This window comes from Gavialis gangeticus, unplaced genomic scaffold (assembly GCF_001723915.1).
Source record: "Gavialis gangeticus isolate Ggan-Ray unplaced genomic scaffold, GavGan_comp1, whole genome shotgun sequence".
Taxonomy (NCBI): domain Eukaryota; kingdom Metazoa; phylum Chordata; order Crocodylia; family Gavialidae; genus Gavialis; species Gavialis gangeticus.
Window position 1 is genome coordinate 264,039 of NW_017729009.1, and position 26,672 is coordinate 290,710.

At 44.3% G+C, this 26,672-nt stretch overlaps 1 protein-coding gene across 1 annotated transcript in view; it reads left to right on the top strand.

Annotated features, from left to right (window-relative positions):
* ACTR5 (ARP5 actin-related protein 5 homolog) overlaps positions 1-14,183 on the top strand; it is a gene marked incomplete at its 5' end in the record, with an annotated part of 23,704 nt that extends 9,521 nt beyond the window's left edge. The window contains 6 exons of the mRNA XM_019509723.1: positions 3,002-3,219; positions 3,592-3,774; positions 6,724-6,846; positions 9,594-9,733; positions 12,544-12,676; positions 13,529-14,183. Of these exons, the coding sequence (XP_019365268.1) occupies positions 3,002-3,219; positions 3,592-3,774; positions 6,724-6,846; positions 9,594-9,733; positions 12,544-12,676; positions 13,529-13,786 (1,055 nt within the window). The remainder of the gene's footprint in view (positions 1-3,001; positions 3,220-3,591; positions 3,775-6,723; positions 6,847-9,593; positions 9,734-12,543; positions 12,677-13,528) is intronic.
* Positions 14,184-26,672: the final 12,489 nt, after the last annotated feature.

Sequence of the window (26,672 nt, forward strand, 5' to 3'; positions counted from 1 at the left end):
CTGCACGCTGGCTGGGGCTGGGGTCGGCAGGTGTGGGTGGGAGCATGGCACTGGCTAGCCTGAGCAGGGCTCAGCCTCGCATGGAGCACTGCAGGGACAGCCCGAGACTGGGCAAGCTCTGCTGCATGCACCCCCCTGCTCCTTCTCCCTTCCCGTCCCCCCCCCGGCTGGTGCCCAGGCAGACCCCCTCCACATGCGCGCCCCCCTCTTCCCCCCCAGTCACCTGATATAGATTGCTCCCTTTAGGGCATTCCATTTCCATTGACATTAAATCTACGACATATTGGAACCACAGTCACATTTGAAATGTGTAAAAATAAAATATTTTGTAACAAGTCCAATAGCAAAAGAAGCATATTATTACACTCTAGTATAATTAAGCAATAATACAATAGATAGCTTTTAAAAAATATTTAACTTTTAAGTGGAAAAGGCATAAAGATAATTATCTGTGGCTATAAAAATATAGATCAGGGTGTGCTCCTGTTCTCACTGAAGACAAGAATTTTGATACTAATTTAAAAAGGGATAGAACATGGCCAATTTAATTTTGATATTACCCTCTTTCAAAGCAGTGAAAAATAAACTGTGCACCAAGAAGCCAAGCAAACTAGTATTAGATGAATGTGTTGTAAGAGTAGTTACTGCCCTAAACATCAAAGAACTGCAAATTAATGTGTGTGTGTTTTATAAACTATTTTGTCAATGAAAAAGAGCTTTGGGAGCAATTATCTTATATTAAATTACTTCTCAAGAGGCATAGGTAGACCAATCAGATGTAACAAGCAAGTCAGATATTAGGTCTTGACTTTGCTTGCCACAAAGGTCATTGTTTTTACTAATTTTAAGAATCAATAAAATATAGGTTTTGAACATTTTGAAAAACGGTCATAGAGTAGTTCCAAGTCTTAATATTCCTGTCTTCTGTTGAACCCACTGCGTTCTTCTGAAAAAATACTTTTACTCTAAGTGAGGTATTAACTGCAGACTCCTGTACTGCCAGCATGGTTTCCCCAGCACCTGCTGCTGGTGGCAGGGGCTGTGCACCCTGGGGAAGAGTGTGTAGGCTGTAGCAGTGGTTCCCAACCTTGTCAGACCCAAGGCACCCCTGAGAAAATGTCGGCTTTGTGCTTTTGCTTGTGTGTTCGACTGTTGAAAAAATAACAGCAATTCTTCTGCTGCATAGAACTCAGAAAGACTGCAGCAAGATAGTTTTGGTTCTGGATTCCTATCTGAAATCTTACGGTTTATCTTGTAAATCAGTTATAAGTGCTTGTGCACCTAACAGTGCTCAAGTTGTGCATCACCCTTAAAAGGATCTCGTCACACCCTGGTTGAGCATTGCTGGGCTATGTTCAGACAAAGCCAAGCTCTTAATCAGTGAAAGCTGCATCGGTTCATTTTAGTAGTTTGTATCTGCCATTTCTGAAAATCCATTGTTTTAGGGCAGAACTGAAAGCTTTGTCTTGATTAAGACATCTTGATCAAGAGCTGTGCCATTGACCACTCCCTGTGCTGCTATGCAGTTTGTTGTGACTGGGGATTTCTTTTTGCCCAGACTGGGGTCTCTGCTCAGCCCCTTGCCCAGCTCTGCCATTGGAATGTGTGGAACTCAGTTCGGAGACAGTTTCTTCCCATCATTCTTTCCTGGTTTGATGTAACATGTGAGGGGAAAAAAGTGTTTCCTGCCTTCATTTGGCACCCTTTGTCAGCAATGAAAAGCTGAGCTAAAGTAGCCACAATTGAAATGAGAGGTCTTGTTTTCATTTTCAGTGAAAACACTTTCTGGAAGAGAGTTCATAAAAAAAAGAGAATGTTTAAAGTTAGAATTTGATTTTTATTTTATTTCAAAATCATCTTTACTATATCTGTTTAAACATTCTGTTATGATTGTTTTCCTCTGAAATAATCCAATTGATAACTGATAAATTGGATTATTTCAGAGGGAAAAGAATCATAATATTACTTTCATTTTTGTTTTTGTTTACTACTTTCCATTCATAGTGTCATAGTTAGTAGGGTCGGAAGGGACCTGAGCAGATCATCAAGTCTGACCCCCTGCCATGGCAGGACAGAGTACTGGTGTCAAACGACCCTGGCAAGGTGTTCATCCAGCATCCTTTTAAAGACCCCCAGGGTAGGAGCCAGCACCATTTCTCTTGGAAGCTGGTTCTGGATCCTCGCTGCCCTGACAGTGAAGTAGCGCCTCCTGATATCTAGCCTAAATCTGCCCTCTGCCAGCTTGTGACCGTTATTTCTTGTCACTCCTGGTAGTGCTTGGGGGAACAGGGACTCCCCCAATGCCTGCTGGTCCCCCCTGACTAGTTTGTAAATGGCCACTAGATCCCCCCATAGCCTTCTCTTGTGGAGGCTGAACAGGTTCAGGTCCTGTAGCCTCTCCTCATAGGGCCTGCCCTGCTGACCCCTGTTCATGCGGGTGGCCCGTCTCTGCACCCTCCATCACCATTGGTGGTGATAAACCAGTCAATTTTTGATGAGTTTTGTTCTCTGCTGCTTGTGTGCACCCACAGCAGTTTTAGTATCGCAAACAGCACATTTGATGAGCAAGAAGGTTTCATGTACCTTCTTTCCCATTTCTTAAACACAAAAATTCTGTGGAGCAGTGTATGATATTTTAGAGAGGCTGTTCCCAACTTTAGAAGGAATGAACAGTGGTCCAGCTCACAGCTAGTTTCATGTCTTTTGCACACTGGAGATTCAGGGGGCTAAAAGCCAGATTGGACGATAATCGCACTGAATGTGATAACTAGTGTTTTGACACTGAGAAGAGATGGTACTTTGAGGAGGGAGCAGTTGGAGAATGAGGGCTGTCCAGGTTTCCAGACTAAAAGTCTCAAAAGATTTTTAAACTAGTTTTTCACCTCTTACTCTTTTCTTAAAGTCTGAACTTGCTAAGTGGAGTGTGTACAAGGTAAACTGTTCTCTGATTTTGACAAGTAGGCTGTGCTTTCAAAGTTGTACTTTCAAAAAACTTCAACAGAACTACAGAAGTGGAGGTCTCCTGAGTATTATGAGAACAATGTTCACAAGATGCAGCTGCCCTTCTCCAACAAACTCCTGGGCAGCACGCTGACATCAGAGGAGAAACAGGAGAGGAGGCAGCAGCAACTGCGTCGACTTCAAGAGCTGAATGCACGCCGCCGGGAGGAGAAACTGCAGCTTGACCAAGAGAGGCTGGACAGGTTGCTCTATGTGCAGGTAGTCATGGAAGAAAAGTCTGCTGTGTACTATTAGGTGTGTGTGTGTGTAAGAATATTATTCCCAGAATGTTATCTAAAGAGCATATGTCACTGTACTCCAGGTGCTTGGGTACCCTGGAGATGGGCGTGTTAAAATTAACTAGAGATGCATGACTTAGTGGATGCCTCCAGATCCTCAGTGGCACTGTCTCTTGTGCAGGACATTGAAGGCTGTTGCCGGTTTCTTTTTTAAGACCACAAGCCTCTGTCACGACAGGTAGAATCTTCTGCAGAATTAAGCTAAGGAGAAGCATCCAGTGCATTTCACTGTGTTTAACTGACCTGCAGTGTTCACAACAACTAGTTACCTAATGGTGTGATCTGTCTGCAGGAACTGCTAGAAGATGGTCAGGTGGATCAGTTTCACAAAGCTCTGGTGGAGCTGAACATGGACTCTGCAGAAGAACTGCAGTCCTACATCAACAAGCTGAGTCTGACCATTGAGCAAACCAAGCAGAAAATCCTGCAGGCAGAAGTCAGCATTGAAGTGGATGTTGTGGATAGCAAACCAGAGGTAGGACAATGAAGGCAACAGAATTCATTAATGCATGTGACACACTCAAACATACATATGCCTGCAAGTGTGTCTTGGTTGTCTTCTGACTATCCTTATGGCTGAGCTACTCTTTTACACACTGCAACTATGGTAATTTGACAACTGCTTTTCCCAGCTTGACCTTCCAGCTCAACCATCAGAAGATACAGAACTGACTTCATAGCAGTTGCTTGAAATTTAAAAATCTCCATTGTTCTCAGAATTCAGTCCTCTCAAACATCCATTAATTCTTTAGATTTGTGCCACAATACAACAATCAGATTAGAAGCACAAAGAGACTGGGATAACCAATGTCAGTTAAAATGTACAATTGTATGGGACACTTGATTGATTCCCCACCCCACCAAAGCTATTTAAGGGGATGTGGAAAGGAGAGAGTTGTTTGGTTGGGTCAAGTGCAGAGGGAATGATTACTTTCTTTTCTTTCTCTTTAGTGCAGCACAATGAGGGAAGGGGCTATACTGTAAAACTGATATAAGGCATTTGGCAGCATATTGTGGCCACTACTACATGCCTCCTTAACATCCCAAACCAACACCAAGATTCACCTGTTGTATTAAATTCAATGAGAAAAGTGGGCCCAAAAAGTGAGAGACATTTAGCATGACCCTGTCACAGCATAACATTAAACAGGCAAACAAAGTTTGGGGTATTGAATGTTGCCTGCTCAGTTCCTTGACAGGCAGTCACCATAAATTCATAACCTTTTATTAAAGATACAGAAAAAGAAGAAAAAACAAAGCATGTGCAATGTAAAATATTAAATAAGGTTTTCTTTCATTTTAACATGTCTTATTTCCTTTCCCTTTAGCTATAAAGAGTTTGTCGGGGTGGGGGGAGTTCATTTTGATGGGTCTTAGTGTAAAACGTGGTAATTTTCCTTTTGGGAGAAAGGGAAAGTTATTTGAGATGGGGTAGACTTGTTGGTCTTTAATCTTGTTTTCTTGAAGAAATAAGACCAACAAGACAAGTGATCCCAAAGGGGAAGTAAAAAGAACAGCAAAGATAGGTACAGAACTTGTTTCTGATTCTGACTCTTAGTTCTGACTTATTGCTAGAAGGCCTGGTAGAGTACATTGTCCTTTCAGCCACTCCAAGACTGCATGAGTATTGAAACTTCTAGCAGGGCTAATGCATTGCTTTGGGCTGGCTTTCTAGTTAGCATGTAGCAAAAAAAAGCAGTGTTGGCTAACTTGAAGCCAGATCCCTTTTTCTTTTTCTTTTCTTTTTTCAAAGAAGGCAAAAGGAGAGTGCTAGGAAAGACTAATTAAATTAGAGAAGGAGACAGAGCAGGTTGTAACTGGTACCTACACACCTATGGGCTGCCCTAGATCTACAAATATGTGGATTGCACACGCAGTGGCTGCACTTCATTTGGTAGGGATTGTGAAATAAACGTCACTAATAATTATAGTTTACTTTTCTCAGTCTGCTAACTAGTCTTGTCCAGTTAGGGGTCAACTGACTAAGACTGCATGAGCTCCAGTCTTAGGGTATTTGCTTTGCTAGTATACCAGACAGGTCAGCTACAGTAGAGGCACAGAACTGGGTCTCACTGGTCTATTGAAAACTTAGCAGTCATGTTGCCTCTGACCTTTCAAGTATGATTCACATTGTGCAGAAGAGATGATAATACACGATCCTGTGATACCTAGTGTGAGAAGGCCTACAGTTATGTGCAAAATGTACTCAGGAAGGTAGGAGCAGAGAAAATCAAGGAAAGAAAGACAGGATTCAGATGTGGTTATATTACATTCTGTGCCTGCCCTTTACATAAGCCACACTTTCCTATCTCTTGCTGGAATTTCTTTTCTTCTTTTATATGTTTAAAAAAATTGAGACCAAACTGACAGCATCCATCTAGAATTAACTCTGCAAAAAAAAAAAATCCATGTAAGTTAATCAAAAGGGTTTTTCTGTTTAAATAAAAAGGGTACTAACATAGCCTTTACATTTTAAAGGCCATACTTTTTCACTTGGGTATTTGCTAGGTGTTAAAAAATAACCTGTTTGGTGTGTGACAGGCAAAACTAACTCCCTGGTTACAAAACCCCAAACCAAAATTACTGTTAATATTGAAGTAAATAAGGTAAGGTAAAAATGACTCCCAGTTCTCACAACAATACTGTAGGATCATGGGTAATGATGCCTTTAGAGGCACCGAAGAGCTTTGGTGGCATGTTCTTTCCTGTGTAAGACAGAATGGTCTTTGTAGCCTTCAAGGCATAACTAATGCACAAGACAGGCTGCTGCCTGAACATAGGCAGCTGCCAAGATTTGGGTGGCAGATTTGTAGCCAGCAAATGTTTATTTTCCAGGCCCACATAAACAAGGCAAGGAATTGTGATAATTATAGAGCAGCTGGAGGTGCTGGAAGTTGTATCAAAATGTAACCAGCTTAAAAAGCTGTTTTAATAAGATTTAATGTATGCTTAAGTTAGCACAACCACTCTTCTTATAAGTCTGGTTCAACAGCGTGAATGATCAGCCCGTTAAATAGGAGTCCTAATTTCTGAGCCGACATCTCAAACAGATGTTAGAAAGAAACTGAAAAAAATATTGTTTTGTTTTGTTTTTTACTCCACTGCTTTGTTTTTTTCCTCAGTACCTGAGAAAATGTGCATTGGAGAGATGAGGTTTCAGTGAATAGGGCTGAATCATGCCAAGAGGCAGTCATTCTACCAAACCCCAAGGCTCACATTTCATTCAGGGGATACCACCAAAGCTAATGGAGTTGGCAGTGTCATCTTGGTCCTTTTCTCTGGCTTAGTCTAGCCATTGTCTTGATGTCTGTACGCCCAACAGTCACCAAGTGGACCTCAGAGTCCATAAAACTTCATCCTTTTGTATGTACCTGGCACATCAGTGGTCCATGAAACAACTGCTCCTCTTTGTTTCCTCTCCTAGACCCCAGAACTGGACCCACTGGGCAGTGAACAGTCGCTGGAAGATGTGGACAGCATTAATGAATTTGAGCCTTTGTTTGCGGAGGAACAGCCTGAAGTTGAGAAGCCTGTTGCTGCAGTGCAGGTTAGACTTCTATAATAGCTCTTTACTACAGATACATTGCCTTACCAGCTGAGGCCATTTGTCTAGCTAGGCTGTTTCCTGTCTCCGATAATAGTCAGTGCTGGTTGCTTTAAATGCACAGTTCCCCTAAACATTATCCTGTCAGGTAAACATCTTCCCAGCCATAGCTGATGATAGGTTTACATTCTGGAGCACCAAGATTGATTGACCCTTGCAGCTTTGTCCTAGCTAATGTAGCTGCAGATGGTTTTCTTGCTCAGAAAAATCTGATTGTACATCAGAACTTCTTGTTTACTACTACAGCCATACCAAAAAGGCAGAGGGGTACTAGAATCTTGCACGTTTAAGCTGATTGAACAGAATTAGTGAAGAGAACATCATTTGCAGGTTGAGAGAAGCTTTTGCAAGCAATGACTCATGTGGGAGAAATATGTAATGTGATGTTTAAAAAAGAATTGACTATTGCCTTTTCCTGTCAGCTTGATACATTGTACTGATGCTTTGTTTGACTCTGTCTGTCCTTCAGATGTCTACATGGGTAAATCTGGGTACAGTAAAGCATGGTGTGAATTTACTTCTCGCTAACTGTCTATGGCTATGGACAGGAATTACGCACAAGCTGGTATAAGTGATCGGAAACCAGTTCAAATCTGTAACACAACAAGTCCAGTGCACATAAACCACTTCCAAAATGGCCAAAAGCAGTTTAAGATAACTGATTTAGGTTCAGTTGGTTTATTGAACGTCTGTCCCAGATCCCTTCCAGATTCAAGTTAACTCACAGTCCCCACAAACTGCCTCTTACAGGGTGGGCGAGCTAGCCTTGGCCCAAGCTGGCTGCTCCAGTGGAGCAGAGAGCATCCCTTGGCTTCTGGCATGGGCCACTCCGGGCATGTGGATGCATTTCCAGAATCAAAAGTGAATGCTTGTTCACTTGCTTAGCGGTTCAATCTACACAGCTTAAACTAACCTGTAAAGATTGAATTGATTCAGCCTCAGGCTTTTTAACTGTCTGTACTTAGCTTATATGGACATACTTGGTATGCAGTAAAGACTTGTGTACAAGGGAATGCTTGGGGAATGAGAATCTGATTTAATTTTTAAAGTAGATTGTTAAATTACACTTTATTTGGAATTAAGGTGACATTAATTTGATTTAATTTAGTGAATTCAGTTCACTTTGAATTAATTTTCCTGCCCAGACAGGTCCTTAGTGCATAATAAGAATGTCTATACGGGGTGTTAGTGTGACAGATACTGTGCTCTGAATTCTTACCTCAGCATATTGGATCCTAACTTCCGTGTATGGACAAGTCTAGAGTGAGTTAGCTGATAACACCATACCTGACTAGCTTTCATAGTGTCACTTCAGACCTGCCTACATAAGAAACAAACTCATGCTAACTACATTAAAAGATCACTATAGTTTTTACTAACAGTGTTTTGGAATGGTTTCCCTGGTCAGTGTGGGCAAAGCTTTTGTTTTTTCTTTGAGGACTCTTATCAAAGCTGTGCTAGTAAGCTCTTAGCAGCATAGGGCAATGTCTCTAGTATAGTTCTGCTATGTCTTCATCCGGAAAACATGATTTTTATGTTGGTGCGGGAGCTCTGCTAGCAAGTTCTGATGACAGTTGATTGCAGCTAGAATGAGGGTTTCCAGTGGGCTTAGCCATGTTTACAGTGAACAGTAAAGAGACAACTGGGTTAAACAGCTGTGGCTAAATTGTAGAATTTGATACTATTGGGTTTGACATAAATGCAATTGTAACAGGGTTGAATTGGGATGTAACCCGTGTGTGTGGTGGTCTTTTATTATGCTAGCTTTGGGGGTTTAGTTAATTCTGACTATTGGTATGATTGATGGCAGCTATAGTGAGAGCACTAATATAGATTAAACATTAATGGAGGTTATAGCTGCACTCGTTTTCTTCAAACTAGTGCATTTACATACCTGGTGCTTTTTAATATCTCCAGCAACCACCTTCTGGAAAGATGAGCAGAAAGGGATGCAAAGTATACATAGACTATGCATTACAACTCTGTAGTTCCCCAATATGAGTAAAACATAGTGGCTGCTTGTGGACATTAAAAAAACCCAACCAAAATAGCGCTTTATTTTAAACTTGGTGCATTCCCGCACCAAGCCCTGTGCATACCCAGAAGAGGCAGTGTGTTAGTTGGACCCAGCTCACCCAACAACTGTATAGATTGGGCATCTTAGCGGGTCTTTTTTTGGCGCTTTTATCTAATAGCTGATTGACTTGGCTTTAGATAAAAGCAACAAAAAGCCCCACTGAAGTGCCTGATTACATACTTTGACCCAGCTCTGCAGTGTCTGTAATGTACTGCTTCTTCCAGTAAAGTGAGGTTTTGTTTTGTTTTGTTTTTTTTAAATGTCTGTAAGCAGCCAATATGATCTTGCTGTTTGATGAAACTAAACCATAGTTTTACCGTATCTTTATGCTTGTAGGGTCATTCAAAGCCTGAGCAGTATTGCATTTCAGGAACAGAGGTAAAACTTGAACTTGTTCTGTTCATATTACAAGTCTAAATTCGTGTGAACTGGTAAAGGCCACTGTCTTGTAATCAGGTTCTTCAACATGATACACTTTCATAAGGTGGACAGGATCCAAAATAGGTGTGCATATAAGAAGTGAAACAAGGCAAACAGTGGTAAATAAAAACTTACTTAGAAAGACTGGCAATATCCTATCAGAAATACTCTTCTAAATCTTATGTTTTTAAAGCCCGTGTTTAACCTGGCAGAGTACCACCAGCTTTTTCTTGGTACGGAGAGAATCAGGGCTCCAGAAATTGTTTTTCAACCCTCACTAATAGGAGAAGAACAGGCTGGCATAGCAGAAACGATGCAGTATGTCTTGGACAGGTGAGTTCACAAAATTGTTGGGCTCCCGTTTACTCTTTTTGATGCCACAAGGGCTTTGCTTTGAGGAAACAGAACTAAGTTTTGTTTTTGGTTTAGCCTAGTGTCATTCCAGGCACAGTTCCAAGTAAAATGCAATTAGATGTGAATATCTAAGTTCTTTACACTCCCTTGAACAGGTCTGTTTATTTCAGTTGTCACAGTTTGTGGCACTACAGTATTTGCTTGATTACATATGTGACAGGGGGCCATTCCAGGGCCGGGTCTCATGTCAGCCTGCCCACCTAAGTAGGGCTGTCTGCCCAGTCTTTCCTGCCATGACTTGCTGTTTCCATAACTGGTATATAAATATGGGAGAATGTCCATTTTACTGCCCTGATGCCAGGTGGTGCTGTACACGACTCCAACCTTCCCTTATCATGTCCCATGCCTCGCAGATGGCATCCTCGAGTTGCTGTATGCTCTGGCTTGTGGCTGGGCCAAACTCAGCCTCTTGCTAGGCCTCAATCATTTGTTCATTCACTCCGCCACATCAGGCTTCATTCATACCACCCTCTCCTCACTGAGGCCTCTTACACTCCGCCCTTTCTCACTAAGCCTCTTACATGCTGCCCTTCGCTGAGCCACACTCAGCCTGCCCTGCTCTCTTCAGCGACTGCATAAGCCATCAGGCTTACATAGTCTCTCTCCTTGGCTGGCAGGCGTGCAGCCTCTCGAACCCCCTCGCAACCCTCATCTGAACAGTGAGCAGCCAGTTCACCTTGCCCTGGGTGGAGTTCTGACCGAAGGCCCTCTCTGGGTAACTTGTCACTCTCTTTAGGGCCAACTACTCGCCCTTTGGATCCAACACTCGGCCTCACCACATCTGAGGACTTAGCCAGGTCTCAGCTTCTGGTCCAACTGCAGCTGCAGGCATTCATAGACTGACCTTGGCCTAATTGTCCCCTCCCTGGGGCTGCAACCTATGCCCTCTTGCTCGGGCCACTCTGCACCTCTGCCCCCTCTCTGGGGTCTTGCACCCCATGGGGCCCAGGTGTCCAGAGATGTGCCTGGCCCCCGTGCCTGTTCCTAGATGTGGGTAACCCACCAGGATGTGGGGGCTGGGGTTTTAAGGCGCCTCCCCTCGCTTTTCCCCGGGGAGGAAACTGGCCTGGCATTCCTGGGGGACTGTCCTGCTATGGCCAGCCCCACCAAACCACCCTTTCCCGGTAGGGTGCATTTTCCGGTCTTAACCAGCACCAATGTGGGCCTACCTGCCTTGGTCTTACCCCTACTGGGCTATATGTTGTTCTGGGGCTGCTACTGGCTGCCTCACCCAGAGGCTGAGTTTCAGCCTCCTTCAGTCTAGTCTACTGTCTTGCTGAGCCTTTCTTCCCCTAAACAGTGATGTCCCCCTCATTAAGGGGACCTTCAGCCTTCTTAGACTCTGGCCCCACCTCCAGGCCAGTTGGCTCATCATGGTCCAAGCCTACCCCTCATGTTGGGCATCACTGCCCTTTGGCCTTCATGTCCTGGCCCTCTTGCATTGACCAGTTGGGGTGCTCTGAACCCAGCACCACAGCAGCTGATCTGCTTAGGCAACAGGGGTCCCCTTCTGGGCCCCACCCTACAGCCCTCTCACACTGGGCTTGCTCAGAGCCCCGGCTCTACTCTCAGCTGGGCTCAGCTGAGCCCCAGGCCTCACCCCTGCCTGTTCTAAGTCAGGGGCTTGCCTAGCCCCTGTGTAGGCCCACTAACCATAAGTCCCTTTCCAGGCTGGGCCTTGTTCTCTTTAGGCCCAAAGCCTTCTCTCTGGGGCTTAGGGCCTCACTGGGCTCCTAGGAACCTCCTCCATCCCCATAGTTCCTCCCTTACCGCCAGGGTGTCCCCTGAGCAGCAGCTCAGCCGGGTGTTGTCGTTCCTTCGGCTGCTTGCAGCAGACTGCTGGCCCAGCCCTGTGGGCCTGGATCTAGAATGGCTGCCTCATCAGGGCTGGCCCACACTTGCCAGTCACCTGCTCTCAGCCTCAAAGTGGCAGGCACCCAAAGGTGCACTGCCATACACCTTCCCCCTTCAAATGGCTACCTGAGGAAGGGAGGAGGGTCTCCCTGCTGCTCACTGTGCAGGCTCATCTGTCACCTGCACCAGTCCACTAAGTGGCAAGCACCCTAATGGTGCTCTGCCACAGCTTGCTTATTCTACTAGTTGAATCTTTTTGTTTTGGTGGCCAAAGAGCACTTTTAAAAAAACCTGATTAAAAGAGAAGTCTTTGTGTTCAGAAGACTACCATGCAAATCTGGATAAGATTGCTACTCTTTTCAGTAGTCATCTTTTGTTGGCCTAAATGAAGAGAGATGTTGGCAAAGACCTTTTGTGGACTGTTCCATGAAATCACAATTCATATGGACTGTACAGACCTAAGACCAGATGAGTCCAAATTAGTATAAAGGAAATGGGTCAGGCCCTACCCTGAGGAAAGAAAATATTTTTTTATCAACATTAAGTCACTCCCAAAATATATGATCAGAAAAACAATCTATCCCTAAAAGAAGAGTTCTAGTTTCAGTTTTGCTTAATTCTGGCAAGGGTTGAATATGATTAAAAATAGGACCCAGTCCAGGAATAGTGTTAATGATTCCTCTGCCACTTCAGTGAATTTCTAGTTATCTGCAGAAAAACAAATATGAGCACCAGGTTTGACATATGTGAAGCAAAGTCTGCAAACAATATCTCACTTGATACTGAAACACTGGTGTTCTCCAGAGCTAGTCACATTCACTCAATTGAGATTCTTCAGAAAAACTAAACTGAACTCATGTATTTTGTTCCTGCAGGTATTCCAAAGAACAACAGGATATACTAGTTCAGAATGTCTTTCTCACTGGTGGAAATGCAATGTACCCCGGCCTGAAAGCCAGAATCCAAAAGGAACTACTTGAAATGAGACCTTTCCAGTCATCTTTCCAGGTACTTTTATTGGCTGTGGAAACTCATGTGATCACACATACAATTTAGGTCACCCATATTCAAGAACTGTGTATTCAAATTGAAACAGGTGCAGAGAACAGCTACTAAGATGGCCAGGTGAAACAAGTATTTATTGTAAGAGAAAAAACTAAAAGAGCTTGGCTTGTTTTTCTAAAAAAATGTAGGCTGAGATGAGAACATGATTGTTTTTTCTAAATATATCAGGGAGTAAAGACCTATTAGCATCAATCCCTCTTGAATAGTGTGAGCATACAGGCTGCTAGCAGATGTTTAAAAACCCCCACAAGCAGCATGTTAGTTCGACCTGGCTCTACAGCGTCTGCAAGCAGCCATGGTGCCTAGCACACTAGTAATGGGGTTGTGAATCTACTGGGGCTGTGCTAATGAAAGGAGATGCTTTACAGGTTTCTCCAGGACAGTACTAGCTCTAATTCAGCATCTGTAGTGCCTTCTCCTCTTCCTGTCTTAGGTTTCCAGTGCATTTTACCACCACCAGCTATTCTAAACTTGTTTCCAGATGTGCCTGGTCCTGTGATAGTTTGTGAATGGGATGTATTGAACCACTTTTACTCATAAGGGTTCACCAAACCTGCTCAATATAGATGGCCACAAGTGAAAGAAGAATATTTTAATCCTTCCAAAACTTTCAGAGCAGAGTCAGTCTTACTCATGCTCTTAACTCTAATGTTTAAAATAATGTAATATGCAAATTACATATTAAACTAAAGTATTTCTTGTTTCCTTGAGGCTTATGGGTTTCCAACTGCAGAATCCTTTTCAGCATTCACCCATGTTGATAAAGATCATTTTATTGTGTTTCTTGCCATATAGGTCCACCTTGCCTCCCGTCCTATTTTGGATGCCTGGTATGGTGCCAGGGATTGGGCTCTGGAGTACATGAATCGTGAAGAAGGGTGGATAACCCGAAAGGATTATGAAGAAAAAGGTGGAGAATACCTCAAGGAGCACTGTGCTTCAAATGTTTATGTCCCCATTCGCCTCCCAAAGCAGGCCCCACGGACAACAGAAGCTCTAGCATCCAGCAAAGGGCTGGCAGCTAGTGTAAGCAATTCCAGTGACCAGGTATAGCAGGGAGCCTTTAATTGCGCAGCCAGTGTTAATAAGATCACATTCTGTGCAGTGGAGCAGTTATCTTACATGGACTGCAGACTTGAGCATTGCTGGTTGGGCACAGAGCACTTGATAACTCAGGTGGGAGGTGCATCTCTTGAATGATCAGGATGAGAAGCTGCTCTATGCTATTGAAGCAGTGACTGGCTTTGTCGCAGCACTGCAGTATGAGTGGTGCCAGTGCAGATCATGGAACTAGGCTCTAGCTCTATGTGGAACAGAACAAAAGGACAGATGACAACAAGATAAATGTTTCAGATGAAAAAGACAATCAATTTCACAGAATTTGGCATGTTTCCTATTACATATGATGTATTTTACAGTATTTCAAATTAAATGTACTTTTTATATTGTGCTCTTCTTTAAATGCCTTTTTTGGAGAAGCAGAGTTTGTAATGTGGTACAAGTCCAGCAGGGGTCTCTCTTGCCCAGTGCTGTATGAGAGGTTTGTAAGATGGCCAACACTCATCACTGGTTTTAAATTAAGAGGGCAGAAAACTGAACAAACTCAGTGGCTCCAACATTTGCTTGAATCGGTTCTTCTCTTTTTCTCCCCCTGGCACTCCCAGAAAAACCACTACAGGAGAAAAGTATAGAATGTACAGCCCTACATTTCTTCCAGTCATGAAAAGATTTCCTTTGTCTCAAAGGCTACCACCTGACAGGATTGCCATATCCTAAATTATGCTTAAATTGCTTTGGTGGATCAGTGGTTGGGCACCAATAATAGAACCACTGTCATTATTCTGCTCTCCCATGTAGGAATTTGCTGTCTGTTCCTCAACCCAACATAGGCTGTGAGCTCTAAGCTGAGTTGTAAACCCACTATAGATGCATCTTGGCTGCAGATTTCTAGGGAGAAGGGTAAAGTCCTGTACATCTTACAGCAAGGAAATGGGAATCAAAAAAGGTTTGTAGCTAGTGCTTTGAAGAAAGACCTGTAAGAGTTTTCATTCTCTCTCTCTCTCTCTCTCTCTCTCTCTCTCTTTCAGAGAGTTATAAGTAACACATAAACATGGCCAACCAAACCCTGATCTTTGGTGGGTACAGACTGTTATGTGCCTGACTTCTCAATTTTCTTCAGGCTGTCTTTCATATCCACATCATCTCAAATCACAGAGTCAAGGGTATCAAGGAGAGAAACTCTCAACCCCTTTTTATCTGAAAATATAAAGATAGTTACATACTCATTAGGTCACAGTGTGTGCATCTACACATGCATTTACTCCAGCCTAGATTTACTGTGCAGTAAGATACTGCACAGTAAGAGATTTTGTGTAGATGTCTATACGTGCGGGGATTAAAGAGAAGATTTGCTTCCAGTTGCCTGAAGCCCTACAGTGCACCCCTGTGGCCACTGCCGGGAGTTCCAGGCTCCCCCTGGGTGCTAGCCCAGAGGCCAGCAGGGAGCACTGGTCCAGGAGACAGCTGTCTCCTAGTCTCAGAGGGCTGCCTGCTGCTGGGCCAGGGACAATGTCCCCCTGCCCCGAGAGAGCTTCTGGCCCTGGCTTCCTGATCAGGGGCACATGGCTTGAAAAGAGCTGCAGGGGCTGCTAGCTGCCCCACTGGCGGACTGGGGCAGGGGGTCAGGACCTGCCCATCCCCTGCAGCTCCTTCTAAGCTCTGTGCCTTGGTCACCTGATTGAGGCATGTGGTTGGGACCTGCTCCTGATTTGTGACCGTTCTCAACCAGCCCCAGGCTGCTCTTGAAAGTTTGCATGTGTGACCCAGATCTGGCTGGGGACTGCCTGAAACAGGACAGTCCCCAGCCACCTCCAGACTGCATGTGCTTCCCTGTGCAGCCTGGGGCCGGATGGAAACTGTCCCGGTCAGGGGCAGGTCAGAGCCAGCTCCAGGCTGGGTAGGGAACTGTTACCATGCAGGGAGCTCCCAGCTCTAGCTCTGTGCTGGTGAAGAACAAACTCCCCAGCCTGTTCGTCCCCCAGCTCTGCACTGGTGGAGCTGGGTGGGGAACAAACTCCCCAGTCCCTGTCTTGCAGGGAGCTCCCAGAGCCAACTCCACAACTCCAGAGGCACTGCTGGGAGATGCTTATCTCCCAGCCTGAGCCCTGCAGTTGCAAGGCTCGGGCTGGAAGACCCCCTCATCTCCCAGCCTAAACCCTATGACCACAGGGCTCAGGATGGGAAATAAGCATCTTCCAGCAACTGCCCCACAGTGGTGGAGCCGCTGCTGGGAGATAAGGGTCTCCCAGCCTGAGCCCTGTGACTGGAAGGCTCAGGCTGGGAGATGAGGGTCTTCCAGCCTGAATCTTACAACTATGGGGCTTAGCAGCCTGACAGTCACAGAGGTACAGCTGGGAGATCAAGATCGTGGAGTGGTGGCTGGGAGATCCTCATCTGGGAGCAGGGGGCTTGAAACTCCCTGCTGCTGGGGCAGGTGGATATAGTCCCTGCCCAGGCTACTGTGGTGGAGCCTACCCTGGCAGCAGGCAGCTCCAGGGGTCAGGGAGCTGTCTCCCGCCTCCTCGTTGATGGCTGACTGGGAGCAGATTTGGCTTCTGGCTAGACATCTACATAAGCGCTATGGAGCTGTTACTAATGCCAAGTAAATCTGCTACTTGTATTTGCAGGTAGCAAATTTACTTGGGATTAGGGAGATTTACTGTGTAGTAAGCATGTGCATATGTAGACTCATGTGCTTACCTCACAGTAAACTATGCTAATTCACCATTAAGCATCTTGTATACATGCCACACCCATTGCGTACTAGTTTCAGCAAACTCAGAGTTTTCTGGTGATGGACATTTGTTCAGTAGCAATTGAACTGAAACTTCGTAGCTATTTTATATATGCCACTGATGGCATCATCTGGCAACTCCGGAATGGTCTGGACCAGGCTTGTCCAACATGTGGCCCACCAAGCCATTTTATCTGGCCCAAGGCGCCACTGCTGCGGAGCCGCGGTGGTGGGGCAGCGGCAAGGCGAGGCGAGGTGGACAGGGCAGCCTGCGGGCCCCAGCTGGCAGCGAGGGGAGGGGAGCTGCTTACCCCCGGGGGGCCTGGCTCATCAGGGAGCCAGGTCCTACCACCACTGCCCCAAGGGCTGCGCAACGCGGGGCTGCCCCAGCCACGCCCGATTAGACAAGCTGGGGACAGTGCATGGAGCTTGTTCTCTAGCTCCGCCGCTTGCCTCCGGCATGTGGCCAGGGGAGCTGCAGCATGGCCCGCACCCTGCCCGCATGCGTGGTGGACGGAGGCACAAGGTAAGTTCCTGCACGGAGCTGGGGGCTGGGCTGGGGCTTTGGGGTGCACGGTTGCCGGAGCTGGGCTGGGCAGGAGGCAGGAGGAGCCTGGCCCAGAGGCTGCATTTGTCTCTTAGACCGGGACATCCAGGATAGAGAGATACAAGGGAGGGCACACATGCATGCACACTGAAGTGTGTGGCAGTGAGCAGAGCTCACATTTTAGTCAACTGTTTGGTATTATTTCATTCTTGCTTTTCTTCTCGCTGGCCCACTGGGTGATAAAATGTTCGTGATCTGGCTCCACATTCAAAAAGGTTGGACACCTGGTCTGGACAGAGTAGGTGAACTGAGTAAGTATATGGATAGCATTTACTAAGCCTGCCTTAAATATAACTAATGCTTTAAGACAAGAGTTGAAAGTTCATTCTGTTGTACTTAAGCCTCTGAAAACCAAGACAAATCAAATTAAAATGCAGCTGCCCTCTAAGTTCTCAAAGGTTACACAGCACTGTCAGTCAACACTGCATTACTAAAGTTTGTGGGTAACTAATTTCCATTGATTTGAGGAATTGTTGGTAGTGCATGGGATGCAAATAGATGCCACAGCTTCCCAAAAAACACACCACTGCCACCTAACTGCTCAAGCAGAGGAAGGTAGTAACTAATAGGATGTGAGGAATACCTTATCAGCTAGAAGTAATAAGGGGAGCTAAAGGGAACCCCAGACTTTGTCCTTCACATTCAGGACTTCTGCAGGAAGGAGAGATTCAAAAAATTGTACTGGTATGAAGTGGTTTATTCATCTCAATGGGTTGTCCTCAGACAAATCCGAACACTTCAAAGAAATTAATTACAGCTTGATGCATTAAGCTTGAGAGGAAGGAATTAGTATTTTCTCCGCTTTCCAAAGTGCATCCCTGTCCTCCTGGATTGTCAGCTTTCAAAATGATCTTGCTATGCAGACAGAGTACTGTACTAGGAAATGTAAAAGTTCATGTGAGGAACCATTTGCTGAGAAACACCTTGATCAAGTGAATCCATGCTTGTACCACGGTCTGTAGTGGCTTGCTAATTTTCAAATCAATTTTCCTAGGCATATGCAGTTTAGGGCACATAGGACATCAGGAAGGAGCTCCTCGACTTCAATCTCAGGAATCCTTTGCTCAAAGGACCCAACTTACAATGCTATCCCAGCTGTAATGTAGTACAGCAGGGTAATAGGGGAGAGGCAGTGCCAACACATAAGATTACATTAGGATTTCCAATTTAGTGTAAGTGGAAAAAGTCTACAAAAATTGCCTTTTGGGTAATTGGATCTTTTTTTTTTTTAAGTTCTTATTTGTGGACAGCTTGATGCTTTCTGGAGCAGCAGAAGCAACTATTGCAGACAAAGCTGTTTTAGCTTTTCAACCAGCTCTCATTTTCAGTGCCTTGCCACTGGCTGCCAGTTCAATGGTTTGACTTTCTTTAACACTTTGGCAGTGAATTTGTTTGTTTAAATAAACTAAAAGAGTATAGTAAATTAAGATAACAGAGCCTGTCACAATTTCAAATAGGTTTATTGTCAAAAATAAATGTATTTATTTTTAATCCTTGTGTAAATTCAGGAAAATGCTACAGAGCTGACCCTTGTTATTTTTCAGGATAAATTGACTAGCGCCAAGTGCGAAAACAGTAACCTTAAACCAGTCCTTAGCATAGAGCTCCATTAGACATGTCCTTTTGGGGCTCAAAAGATCTTTGATCATACCAGCATTGAGAGCTGCAGTTACTGGCCAGGGGGCATGGGGAAGGGGGGGGGGTCATTATATTTCATTGTTATGCAGCCACAGCATGACTATTTTACAGTACTCTAATTTTGTTAATAAGGACAATCTTCCCTCCATTTACTGTTGTTCTCCTATACAGGATACTTCTAAAGACTCTATAGGCTCCCCCCAGAGGTGGTGCAACTTTCAAGAAAAGGACACTTTCAAGAAACATTTGGATGCTCATGTTGCTGAGATCCTTTGACTCTAGCTGACTTCCTGCCTCTTGGGCAGGGGGCTGGATCTGATAATTTTACAAGGTCCCTTCCAGCCCTAATGTCTATGAAATCTATAAAGTAAAAGTTTAAGTCTGCTTGTGGATTTTATATTGGGGTTTCATTGTTTTTTAAACTAGCATCTTTGCTCTCAGAGCAGAAGTTCCAGAAGGAGCCCCTGTAGAACAAGGAGCCAGCATTTTTCAAGACTATGTAAGCATGTGTATCAGAAAATGTTATAAACTAAGCTATTTAACAATAAGCCAACATCAGCTTTAAGTACTATGGTGTTATCATATCACTACTTCTACCCCTTGATCTGAATTTGCACCACTGAACTAGCAATAAGTGTGTCCCTTAGCTGCTTAGTCCTGGCCTCACAAATCCTTTGCAATGGTAATGGACAAGACAATGTTGCTGTTTGCTGAAATACCTATAACTGGAAATTAGTTTAACTGCTAAGAGGAAAAGAAATGTGAGTAAAGCCATTTCAGACCAAACTAATATGCCTAATGGCAAGGTTTCTTTTAGATTAGCAACCAAAATATTCCATCTATTGTGTGCATCTTAATTTGGAGCAGCATAATCAATATGATGGAACCTGTCAGATCAGCTGTTCAAACAGCTTTGAAAAAGTAAAAATGTATAATGTCCAAAAATAGTAACTATTGATTTGTCACTTTATCCCATCACTAAGTGCAGAGCAAACAAGTGCAATCATTGGCTGTTAAAAATAAATTTCATCTTACTGCTGTTCTAGATTTGCCATTGGTCTTTTTTTAATTACCATCAGTAGCGGCCCTATAAAGCCACGAGTTACCTACACCCCAATATTGCTGCTAAAGACAGAACAGGGTAGTAAGTTATTCTTACAGATTCATAGATGTTTGGGTAGGAAGGGACCTTAGCAGATCATCGAGTCCAACCCCCTGCCCTGGGCAGGAAAGAGCGCTGGGGTCAGATGACTCCAGCCAGGTGCATGTCTAGCCTCCTCCTAAAGACCCCCAAGGTAGGGGAGAACACCACCTCCCTTGAAAGCCCATTCCAGATTCTGGCAACCCTTACTGTGAAGAAGTTCTTCCTGATGCCTACCCTAAGTCTGCTCTCCGTAAGTTTGTGCCTGTTGTTCCTAATGACTCCAAGTGGTGCCCTGGTAAACAGAGCATCTCCTGTTCCTTGCTTTCTCCCTCCCCCAATGAATTTGTAGGCGGCCACAAGATCACCTCTCAGCCTTCTCTTGTGGAGGGTGAAAAGATCCAGGACCCTCAATCTCTCCTCATAGGGTTTTGCCTGCAGGCCCTTACCCATACAAGTGGCCCTCCTCTGAGCCCTCACAAGGTTCTTCACGTCCCTCTTGAAGTGGGGCACCCAAAACTGGATGCAGTACTGCAACTGTGGCCTGACCAATGCCGCATAAAGTGGAAGTATCACCACCTTGGACCTGTTTGTGATGCACCTGCTAATGCATGATGAAATGCCTTTAGCTTTACTGATTTCTTCATTACATTGACTACTCAAACAGCCAACCAGAGCAGGGTGTGGGGCCCAGGGCAAATCAGTTCGTGCAGGGCCCCACCCTGGTCCCGCGCACCCTGGATGCGAAGAAGCTGCTGCCAGTGGCAGGGAGGTAGCGAGCAGGCAGAGATGAAGCTGGTGGCACAGAGTTGGCACGGCCACTCTGCCTGGCTCTGTGGGGCCTCCCAAAGTGCGGGGCCCAGGGCGGTCACCCTGATTCCCCCGTCTCGGGACAGCCCTGGCAACTCATGTTCATCTTGGAGTCAACAGCGACTCCAAGATCCCTTTCCGTTGCTGTGTTGCTGAGAAGGTCCTCCCCCAGCCTGCAAGTGTGCTGGTGATTCCTTCTCCCTAGGTTCTTCCTCCTAATCTTAGTCATACTGTACTTGTGGGCAAGATTTTTTTTTAAATAGCTGGAGGGATTTGGATGCCTAATTTACATTAATTATAATTGGAATTAGGTATAGAAATCCCTTGGGAAGCCAAAAAAATTTCAGCCTGTTAATTGAGTTATGCCACATGAGACTAGAAGAGGCAAAATGGGCAGCGATCACTCTCAGAGGTGAAGATTTTTTTGCTGGGTTTTGGCTTTTAGAAAAGGTGATAAAAGTGACTTAGCTCTGGAAAAAACTCTATGACTTGACTGCAAAAAAATCCACCCTCATCTCCCTCCCGGGAACTTGAACAGTTTATGCTTTGATGTTCCAGCCAGCCTTTCCCAGCTTATTTCTTAGGCCTTGCAGCCATGGCTTCTAGCTAGGGTGTTCACACAATGCTTCACAATGTAATACACATAACCTTGCAAATGTTTCATGAGCTAGGGAAGTGCTATTATCCCTGTTTTATAGATAGGAGGGACAACTATATTTAATACGATGAATTCAGGACTACCTGTACCCCTGTTAACATGCAATTCAGTTATCACTTTAGGTCAAAGAATATAAACATGCAAATTCACAGTTGTGAAAACACTCAGCAAGTTTTCAATCTAGAAGAGAACTCAAACTGAAATGCATTTTTCACAAGGTCCCTAACTTCTCTGAAGGGAAATTGCAGTCTGTGAGAAGCTCTAGAGACTAAACAAATGTCACACTTCCATTTGAGGAGCATGCAATGCTTGCTGTTAAGTGTTCAAGGTTTTCTTCTGTTCCCTGTGCCATAGAAACTTCAAATACTGCAATAGCCATCTTCTCCGAATCTTCATTGAGCCAGCCCAAGAATAGGACTCTCTGTCCCACCTAGTCTCTGAAATATTTAAGAAGCTGTGTCAATCTGTTTCAGAGAAGCAAATGCCTTTCAATTAGCACTTCCCTCGACGTTTCTAAGAGGGAAAACCCAAACTGAGACGGCTTACAATGATAATGTAACCACCTGCCCTAAACTGGAAACGCTGATATGGAGATGAAGAATTTATTTTTTCATTTAACACTATCCACAAAAAATGTAGCATTTTCTGTGAATTCTCTATTGCAAATAGATCTGCTGTCCTGTTTCATGTGCTCCATTCCCATAAGTCACCTCTGTTTTTTTTTCCTTACTGGCTATGAAGTGCTCCCTAAAGCTCACTTCCATTTAGAGTATTTTATTGCTCAAACCCCATTAATCTAGCACCTCTTCTGACAGGTATCCTTCAGGCTGACTCTTGTTCTCTATGTGCTTAGCTGCCTAAATTTAGTTGGTGCGCTGTTCTCCTCCCCCTCATTCTTCACACAAGCCGAGCACTGGTTCTCTAAGGCAGAAAGGTGGCATAACATTAAGTTATTTTTATTTAAAACTTCTTCCTTTCATAGTCTTGCTTTCTTGTGAGCACTAAGGGTTTGCTTCTTTATGCAATGCTGTGTAGCTTAGCAGTAAGGGCACTGGACTGGAAGTCAGGAGATCTGTGTTCTCTTCTCTACTCCCTAGTTAAATGCATCCTAGAGGGAAGCTCTTTGCTTTGAAGAAGACACTTCATTGTGCTGTGCCTCAATTCTCATCATCTGTAAAAGTTGAGATAGTGCCTATCCAAACTACTTTGAGACCTGAGAATCAAATGATGACGCTTTCACCCATGGGAATGAACCCAGTTTCAGGCTGCACATTAATTTCTAAATTTTGCTTTTTCATGTCTAGACTTAGAAACAGTAAACCAGAAGCTTCTTATTCTATCAGTCCCCCAAATGTTGTGGCTCAGTAGCTCTTATTTATCTTTCACGTTGTTGAAATGATTTTGTGAAGATATTTAGTGTCAGATCAAAGAGCCTGCTAGCAAAGATCCCTGTTTCCAAATCAAATTTAAGCACTTTTCCTCCATAGATATGGCTGTATAGTTAAACTTTGCAGCATTCCAGAAAAAAAAATCTGGTTTTGCTCAGGCCAAGATCTATATTAGTGAGAAGAAAGAGGAGTGTTCGGAGAGGAGAGTTCTCCATGGCTAAATACAGACAGTAAAAAAGCCCGAGACTGAATCAATTCAGTCTTTGTACGTTAGTTTAAGCTGAGAAACAACTGGACACACATGTACCTTTGATTCAAGAAATGCAGCCACATGCCTGTAGTGGATCAGGCCAGAAGCTTGGGGTGCTACAGCACTGCTTTGTGGCATTTCCTCTTCCTGCTGCCCCTGAGGTCTCTGGAATTTGCAGTCCAGCATCACAACAACAGGACTCTGCAGCATTGCTCATTGCTGCCTTTTCCTGCTTCCAGGTGCCTCAGGGATTTGTAGTCCACAGTTGCAGCCAGCAGTACCTTTCAGTAAGTTTAGCAGGGCAGGGCAGCTCTGTACTTGGGGGAAGCGGGGTTTAACCTTGCTCCCTGGCTCCAGACCCCAGCCAGGGTTTACCTGGTGGGGGGAGGTAGTCCCTGTCTCTTTCCCCCGAAGCCCAACCTCAACCTCTCTCTGCTGGAATAGACAGCCCAGCCCAGGGCTACAAAGCATGCTGGGAGACTCTGATTTAACTTGAACCAGGAAGGGGTTTGGGACAGAAGTCCCATAAACCAGTTTGACCCCAAACAGTTAAGTCTGATACTACATTCAACCAGGTTTATCTTAAACCAGTTTCTGCCATTTTGAAACTGGTTTATGGCACTGAACTTCTGTTCTGTTACAGGTTTAAACCAGTTTCTGATGACTTAACCCAGTTTATGGGTAACTTCTGTCCCTAGCCCACGGGAACATCTAGCCTCCACATTCTGGGATGAAATTGCTTAGGTTGTCTGAGCTGATCTTAGCTGCTAGGATCATGAACAGGCCTTTAAACCAGAGCCTTACCATGCACAGGCTTTACAATGCAAAATAAAACCACCTTGTATTGCACTTGGACACTGATCGAGAGCCAGTATTACTCAAAGCATGGATATTAATGGGTTTTATGACAAAACAAAGTCCAGCAGGTCCATTGAGAGACTAGTATGGGAGTATTTTACTTCTGCTGAGAACTGTTCATTGTTCCTTTTCCTATTTCTGAGAAACATGGAGGGTGTGGAGAGATGTTTCCCCTTGCTGCCTCCTCATCTCTACACATTGACAGTGGTAAGTTTTCACTTAGTGGAATGAAAAGGCTGAAGAGTCTCTGTCCTTTCTGGCGTTTGATGGAAGGAAAGTTCAGAACCACTGGGAAAGTTTTGAGACATGGGCTCCTACCAAAGCTGTTGATATATGAAAACCAGTTCTTGCCTGTGTTCTCCCCTTGAGAATTTAAAGGGAACCTTCACTAAACAAAAGAAAATGCAGTCTGATTTGGGTTGTTTGTTTGTTTGGAGTTTTTTGTTGCTTTGTGACTTGCAGTGACAGCCCAAGGAGTTTGGAGTTTGTGTTTTTCTGCATTAGTAAAATAAAGCACCAATGTCAAATCTCATCTTCCCCACTTTTTTCAAAGTACTGGTAGAAATTCATATGTATTGAGACAGGACAGCATCTGCCTGTTAGCTGTCTGACAGGCCTTTGAGCTAGGTTTTAAATTCAATAGAAATAACTTATTATCTCAGTTGGTACCTCTCTACAGAGCTTGTTTATAGCAATTGTTTTAGAAATGCACATACTGGTAGTTAAATTGCTTAAGTCTGCTAGGGTTGACACTTTCTTAAAAAGAGCTTTCCAGAACCACCCATTTAAACCTCACCAAGCTTATCACCAGAAGCAACTTCCTATGGCGCAAAGCACACCAAATGGATCCAGACCATGCCAGGACAAAAAATTTAAAACCTGCCAACACATCTCCAACACTCCCACAATAACTATGACCCACAACAGAACCATCAGCATTTCTGGATCTTACACCTGCACCTCCAGAAATATAATACATCTAGAGGTACACCGATACATTGGTCCCATATCAAATCGGCACGAATATAAGGAAAACTGACAGTATCGCAAATTGGCTTTTTTTTGCCTGATGTGGCCAATAATGTAGCCAATTAATGCCCCTGGGGCATTAATCTCCTGGGGCAGATAAGGAGTAGAATCCACCCCTCCCCCACAACATGCCAAATTCCTCAGGGCAAAAAGAATACAAAGGGAGGAAGTTTTATTTTCCCCTTACAGGGTACATTTATCACTGTAAGGCAGCTCAACTAAAATAAGAGGTCTTCTCACCATCACAGGCTCTTTTCAAATGTAGTCATTGCAATATTTGGCCATCATATACATCTATTTCACAAGGTTACAATTAGCTCCTCATCAAACACTCTATAAGCAACAACCTATTACAGAGACCCAAACTGTTTTCTTGGATGCTTTCATGCTAGCATGCTTCTGGGATTCCACCACTGATTTACAGCACTTCAGGAAAGTTGGTACAAGGTAAGTGCCATCTGTTAGGATGAAGGTTTGGGCTATTAATTCGAAGTGCCTTGCTTAACAGCAGTAATAGCATGTCAGCTTCCAGGAAAAATGACTTTGTTTTCTGAACACAGCAGGTGTTGGGTTTTTTAAAACCTTCACTTAGTCTCCTTTGCATTTAGTGGTTTGTATCATCGCAATATTCCTAACCCTTGCAACATGACATTTGCAACTCTGCTCCCTATTTCCTTTCAAGTTGTATGTTACAGCCTGGTTAACATATCCTCCCCCCACTCCTCCCCTCACCCCAGATTCTTGCCACATACCTGACATTCTTTCATTTTTAATGAGATAAAGGAGTGGGGGATTTCACTCCAGTGGAATCTTAAAGGAATAATAAGTGGATTTCTCTTGAAAAGCTCAATTTAGGGCCACAAAAGCGCCTTGAAAGACTGTGGTCCTTGCACAAGCAACTCTGCCTGTGCTCATGATGGTGGGCAGAGTTCTTAGCTATTCATTCAAAAGCCATTTTAGTTAAGCCTTGCCCTAATAATAGCAATTGGTAGAAGCTGCATCAGTGCAAGCTGTAATCAGTCAAAGCAGCTATCTGAAATGGTGGACCTGCATCTCCTTGCCAGTAGGCTAAGACCCACCAGTGCAAATCTCAGCTCAGCAGCATTTAACCTGTTAGAAGTTTCCACCATTGCAGCTCCCTTATCAGCTGCAATTTTCACCATAGACCATTTCAGCTATGAGTTCTGGTGGCTTACAGGAAAAGAAAACCAGTTATAGCTCAGGGGCTACTAAAACATAGAGGAAGGACATCCATGTTCTCATGCCATTACCCACTGAAAAAACACACCCGGTGGTTCCCATTTCTGAGGGATACTGCAGACATAATATGCACTTGCAATTAGCTAATATTTTTCAGCTACTGAAGAAACCATGTATCAATTGAATTGTCCTGTCCTGCTGTTGGATCCATTTATGCACACAACGGCATGGGCTAACTACTACACTGTGGTCAGCGAGTAAGATAATTGCATCAAAGTCTGACCTCTCATTTTAAGAGATGGATGCTGTCAATACTTTAAAGAAAGCTTGAAAAAAATGAACCTTGTGTAACCACTGCCCTGCAGAAAGCATTAGAAAAGGGAACATCTATCATTCCCAAAGAGAGCACTGTGGCAGAAAGAGGATAATGCAAAGTGCTTCGCCAGCACCGGCAAATAAACCCTGGTTTCTGGACAGGTGCCTGGGGTTTTCCTCTTGCTAGCTCCAGCTCAGCCTTGACAGAGGAAATGGAAACAGGCCCCACTATGCTACTGCCCCTACTAGAAA